Source organism: Nicotiana sylvestris, chromosome 6, assembly GCF_000393655.2.
Source record: "Nicotiana sylvestris chromosome 6, ASM39365v2, whole genome shotgun sequence".
Lineage (NCBI taxonomy): Eukaryota > Viridiplantae > Streptophyta > Magnoliopsida > Solanales > Solanaceae > Nicotiana > Nicotiana sylvestris.
The window spans coordinates 115,649,745-115,656,249 of NC_091062.1; the positions used below are offsets into that span (position 1 = coordinate 115,649,745).

Genomic DNA, 6,505 nt, shown 5'->3' on the forward strand with positions numbered 1-6,505 from the left:
CTGGTTACTCTTCTTGGATTACCCTCTTTGGAACCTGAAAATATTATTGAAAAAAAAATGAAAAAAAGGAAGAAGAAAGAATTGGAAAAATAAGAAAATATATAAACAAAAAAAAATCCAAAAACAAAGTTATGAACTACGTCTGACTTGATTCCGAAAGGATACGTAGGCAACCTCTCCTTAGGGGTTCAGTCACACCAAAACAAAAATCCAAAGTCCCCCAAAAGTGAAACTGGGGCAGAAATTATAACGATTCAGCAATAATCCCACCCAAAAGGTTCCAAAGTTGTAGTTCAATCCAAATTCTTTTCACCCCAAACCTTTTTCAAGTCCTTCTGATCAATAAGCAAAGCATTTCAAAATAGGAAGATGGAATTATTTGGGTCCGATACAACAAAATGAGGAGAATAAAGATGAGAGAGTCTTGTCGGTGAAAACCTTTGGGCACCGTGAGGCGACGCGAGAAGAGAAATTGAAAATGAGAGAGCTTGTTTAGTAAAAACTCGCAAAGAGTACTAGCAGGCGAAAGTATGAAGAGAAATGAGAGAGGTCGACTAGCGAAAACCCGCAAAGGGCGTTGTCGGCCAAAAAGATGATTCCCCCTCAGAAAGTCCTGGCAAGGTTCCCGGGTTTTGAAAAAAAAAAATCTGTTTTGATTCATGAGGAAATGCAAGTTCTCGGAGGTCGGGCATCCAGTCCAAAAGGCATGTCATGTCAGTTTGAAACTGGCATACACTCCAGATAAGTCCTTCTTTTCTCCCCGAAAGGGGCGTTTCTCTTTAAACTCATATGTTCTCCTTTACATAGTTTTCTTTGAGTTCTTTTTGATCTAACTCTTAATTCCGTAATAATCGCAAAGAAAGGTGGCAGGACCGTTTTTTTTACAGGGCTCCGTTTGGCAAGAGTCAAATAAAATGTACGACCTCAGTGGCGCGTCAGTCCCATCCCGACTGGCCATGGTAGTTGATTTTCTTCCAAAACCGACAAATCTCCACAGGGTATCCCTTGTTACAAGTCCCCACGGAGTCTCCCCTTGTACAATTCCCCAAAGAGGTCCACCCCAGCACATCCCCGGCAAGTCTGCTACAATAAAAAAAAAAAAAATTCCCACAGAGTTCGCATTGGACAAATGCCCACGGAGATTCCCTTGTACAAATCCCCACAGAGTCTCCATAATAAAATCCCCACCGGAAATCCCCAAGCAAAACGGGACGGAAAAAAAAAAACCAAAGCCTTACGAGGCAAATCATCACAAAATCTGCAAACGCAAGTCTGAGTAGTCCAAAGGGTTTCGCATGTAGATCCAATCAATGGCAGATTTTCTCCACAAGAATTAGGCCAAGACAAAGCAATTGGAACAGTCAAGGCCCCCAAACCAACCGCCGTTTTCAAACTAACAATTTTTCTTTGTTTAGGAAAATTGAGACAGGTGCGACACAAAACAGCTGTGCAAGAAGCAGGTGTAGCCCAAAAGAGATAAAGCGCGCAAGCATTGAAACAACCTTGCAGCGGAAAACGACCAAAGGTAAGTTTCCCATAATATTTTCGTGCATTTTGATAAAAAAAAATGATTCGATGGTGGCGTAGGACCTCATTCCTCGACTATCCCGGTATAAACCACGGATCTCCCTGGCATAACCCAAGGAGCTTTACCTACCCAAATCCCCGGTATAATCCGATAAATCTTCCTGGCATAACCCGATGAATCATCCCGGCATAACCCGATGAATCTCCCGGCATAACCCGATGAATCTTTTCGGCATAATCCGATAAATCTTCCCGGCATAACCCGATGAATCTTCCCGGCATAACCCGATGAATCCTCCCGGCATAACCCGATGAATCTTTTCGGCATAACCCGATAAACCTTCCCGGCATGATCCAATGAATCTTTTCGGCATAATCCGATAAATCTTCCCGGCATAACCCGATGAATCTTCCCGGCATAACCCGATGAATCCTCCCGGCATAACCCGTTGAATCTTTTCGGCATAACCCGATGAATTTTTCGGCATAACCCGATAAACCTTCCCAGCATGATCCGATGAATCTTTTCGGCATAACCCGATAAACCTTCCCGGCATGATCCGATGAATCTTTTCGGCATAACCCGATAAACCTTCCCGGCATGATCCGATAAATCTTCCCGGCATAACCCGATGAATCTTCCCGGCATAACCCGATGAATCTCCCGGCATAACCCGATGGATCTTTTTGGCGTAATCCGATAAATCTTCCCGGCATAACCCGATGAATCTTCCCGGCATAACCCGATGAATCCTCCCGGCATAATCCGATAAATTTTCCCGGCATAACCCGATGAATCTTCCCGGCATGACCCGTTGAATCCTCCCGGCATAACCCGACGAATCTTTTTGGCATAACCCGATGAATTTTTCGGCATAACCCGGAGTTTGTCAAATCACTTCTTCCAGAGTAGAGGGAACTTGTATAGAAGACTCCTAATTTGGGTTTACTAAGGTGTGTCAACGCAAAGGAAGCTTCTAAGCTACGTAAGGATGTGCATGCCGGGACCTGCGACCCACACATGAATAGTTTCGTCTTGGCTAAGAAGATACTCAGGGCAGGTTACTTTTGGATGACCATGGATACATATTGCATTCAGTATGTCCGCAAATGCTTCCAATGTCAAGTGCATGCCGATATGATAAAAGTGCCGCCAAATGAGCTCAATGCAACAAGCTCACCTTGGACATTCGCCGCCTGGGGAATGGATGTTGTTGGTTCGATTAAACACACTGCTTCAAATGGACACATGTTTATTCTGGTAGCCATTGATTACTTCACGAAATGGGTAGAAGCTGCATCTTACAAAGCTGTAACCAAGAAAGTCGTCGCAGATTTTGTCAAGGATCGTATATCCCGAGTCCATTATTACTGATAACGCCACCACACTAAATAGTGATTTGATGAAAGCTATGTGTGAAACTTTCAAAATCAAGCACAAGAATTCCACAGCTTATAGACCTCAGATAAATGGAGCCGTAGAAGCCGCCAACAAAAACATCAAGAAGATAGTAAGGAAAATGGTAGAGAACCACAAACAATGGTATGAGAAGTTACCTTTTGCTTTATTGGGATACCACACCACAATTCGCACATCAATCGGGGCAACTTCCTACATGCTGGTTAATGGTACCGAGACTGTCATCCCAGCCGAGGTGGAGATTCCTTCTTTAAGAATCATACAGGAAGCTGAACTCAGTGACGCAGAGTGGATAAGAAGTCACTATGAACAATTAGCCCTTTTCGATGGAAAGAGGATGAAGCAATATGTCACAACCAACTTTACCAAAATAGAATGTCTAGAGCTTTCAACAAAAGGGTCAAACCAAGATAGTTCGCACCAGGACAACCGGTATTGAAGAAAATCTTCCCATATCAAGATGAAGTCAAAGGGAAATTCTCTCCCAACTGGCAAGGTCCATACATGGTTCACATGGTACTAATAGGAGGAGCACTCATACTTGCAGAAATGGACGGAGAAGTCTGGCCAAAACCAATCAATGCAGATGTAGTCAAGAGATATTATACCTAAATTACTTTACATTTCTCTTCTGATGTAATTGAATTACGCTTGACCTGATTCCCATTTAAGAGGGGATACGTAGGCATCCTTATGGGTTCGATCATATCATAATAAAATTTCAATTTCCCCCAAGGTCAGAAACAATGGCAGTATTTTGAGGAGGACCCTAAAAATTCTGGAGCAAGTCCGGTCGACGCCATCGCATGCCAGGAAGTCAGTAGTCAGTTAAGAAACTGGGGCAAAATTTTGAGAAGTATTCTCAAAATTCTGGAGAAGGTTCAGCAAGATCCATCATTCGCAAACGGTCAAACTATCATCTATCAAACTAGGGCAGAATTTTGAGGAGGGCCCTCAAAATTCCAATATGAGAGAGCTGCAATGCCTCTGAGATGAGTTACAGTCACTAGTTCATTAAAATTACTTGATATATCAATACGTTTCAAAAATAACTCTATTTTTATCAATAATTGCATATTTTCAAAAACTCTATTTTCATAACAGTCAAGTGTCGCCCAGGGGAACTCGAAAGGCCTTCAGAACGGAGCAAAGCAAAGCCAACGGACAGAAGCACGAACCAACCTCCCCTCTCCCCCCCACAAAACTTATAATTTTTCTTTGAACACAGGCATATTTGACGTAACGATAGCACTCGCAAACATATATACACAAAGCAAATTCATTATCCATCTCGCCATCAGATACTGAAGATATCCCCAACTAAGACATACACTACTCTTATTTTCTACTCCATATTTGCATGAGGTTAATCCCTGCCTCCCTATTTGCGTGAGGCTAATCGCTGCCTCCACATTTGCATGAGGCTAATCCCTGCCTCTATACTTGCATGAGGCTAATCCTTGCCTCCATATTTGCATGAGGCTAATCCTTGCCTCTCTATTTGCATGAGGCTAATCCTTGACTCCCTATTTGCATGAGGCTAATCCTTGTCTCCCTATTGGCATGAGGTTAATCCTTGCCTCTTTACTTGCATGAGGCTAATCCTTGCCTCCATATTTGCATGAGGCTAATCCCTGCCTCCATACCTGCATGAGGCTAATTCCTTCCTTCTTACCTGCACGAGGCTAATCCCTGCCTCCATATCTACATGAGGCTAATCATTGCCTCCACATTTGTATGAGGCTAATCCTTGCCTCCCTATTTGCATGAGGCTAATTCTAGCTTTCCTACTTGCATGAGGCTAATCCTTGCCTTCCTATTTGCATAAGGCTAATACCTGCCTCCCCATTTACATGAAGCTAATCCTTGCCTCCATATTTGCATGAGGTTTATCCCTGCCTCCCCATACTTTCATGAGGCAAATCCTTGCCTCCCTATTTGCATGAGGCTAATCCTTGCCTCCCTATTGGCATGAGGCTAATCCTTACCTCCGTACTTGCATGAGGCTAATTGTGACGACCCGATCAGTCGTCTCATGAGTTACCGCTCTATTTCCCCCATTTCTGCTTCTTTATGCTTCGTTATCCGTGTTTTGTGGTATCGGGTTGGTCGGATTGATTTCGAAATGATTTTTGCTAAGGTTTGAGACACTTAGTCTCTTTTAAGGAAGTTTAAGTTGGAAAAGTCAACTAGATATTGACTTATGTGTTAGAGGGCTCGGATATAAGTTCCAATGGTTCGGTTAGCTTCGGGAGGTGATTTATGACTTAGGAGCGTGACCGAAATGGGTTTTGGAGGTTCGGAGTAGATTTAGGCTTGAATTGGCGAAGTTGAGATTTTGGCGATTTCTAGTTGATAGACGAGATTTTGATATAGGGGTCAGAATGGAATTTCGAAAGTTGCAATAGCTTCGTTGTGTCGTTTGGGATGTGTGTGTAAATTTTTAGGTCATTCGGACGTGGTTTGGTTGGGTTTTTTATCAAAAGCATATTTCGGAAGATTTTAGAAACTTAGGCTTGAATCTGATGTGTTTTGGGTGATTTGATGTTATTTGAAGTGTTTTGATGATTGGAACAAGTTTGAATAAGGTTTTAGGATGTGTTGGTTCCTTTGGTTGAGGTCCCGGGAGCCTCGGGTGAGTTTTGGGTGGTCAATCTGATCATTTTGGAGTTTAGAAAATTGCAGAAAAATATGTTCAACTGTTGTAGGGATTTTACCCTTCACGTTCGCGAGTGGAGCCTCGTGTTCGCGAAGAGGCAGTTGAGGAAGGCAAGGATTAAGCCTTTGCATTTGCGAGAAGGGCTTCGCATTCGCGGAGGGCTGGGAAGTGGTGCATCGCATTCACGAGAAGGTCTTCGCGATCGCGTAGAGGAATTTGGGTCAGATGAGTTCGAGGTCAAGTGTTCATCGTGTTTGCGGAAGAGTGAGCGCGTTCGTGATGGGTAAGGTAGAGGAAGAATTGCATTCACGATGTTCGTGTCGCGTTCTCATAGAGGAAATGTTGGTCAAAGTGAGTTTGTGCTTCGCGAACGCGAGGGTTTGACCGCGTTCACGAAGAAGGAAATTAAGGCTTGGGCAGAATGTTTTTAACTCGTCTTGTCCGCGATTTTGGGGGTCATTTCCTCCATAGTTGGCCATTTTGGGAGATTTTTGAAGGAGATTGAAGAGGGATTCAAGGGAAATCGTTGGGAGGTAAGATTTTCGGACTTAAGACTCGATTATTATGTGAATTCTACCTAGAAAATCATGGAAACTTAAGCTAAAAAAATTGGAAGAACTAGGGCTTGGAATTTTGGACTTATGATTGGGGATTTGGAGGACCATTTGGGGTCGGATTTGAGAAATTTTGATATGTATGAACTCGTGGGGAGATAAGGAATCCATTGATGTGAAAATTTCTGAATTCTGAGATGTGGGCTCGGGGGTCGGGTTTTGGTAATTTCGGGATTTATGCCCTTTATTGATTGTTTTCACTTGGGCTTTGTTCCCTTAGCATATGTTGACGTCCTCGTTCTGATTTTGGATAGATTCGACGTGTGTGGAGGCCGATTCGAGGGG

The 6,505-nt window shown here is 43.2% G+C and overlaps 1 protein-coding gene across 1 annotated transcript; it reads left to right on the forward strand.

Annotated features, from left to right (window-relative positions):
• Positions 1-2,939: 2,939 nt before the first annotated feature.
• On the forward strand, positions 2,940-3,386 carry LOC138871146 (uncharacterized). The gene has a single exon (XM_070149006.1). The coding sequence runs from the start codon at positions 2,940-2,942 to the stop codon at positions 3,384-3,386; it is 447 nt and encodes a 148-aa protein (XP_070005107.1).
• The last annotated feature ends 3,119 nt before the right edge of the window (positions 3,387-6,505 follow it).

What these genes read in the sequence shown, in the direction of transcription:
- LOC138871146 (XM_070149006.1), top strand. Translation starts at nt 2,940, where the DNA reads ATGTGTGAAACTTTCAAAATCAAGCACAAGAATTCCACAGCTTATAGA.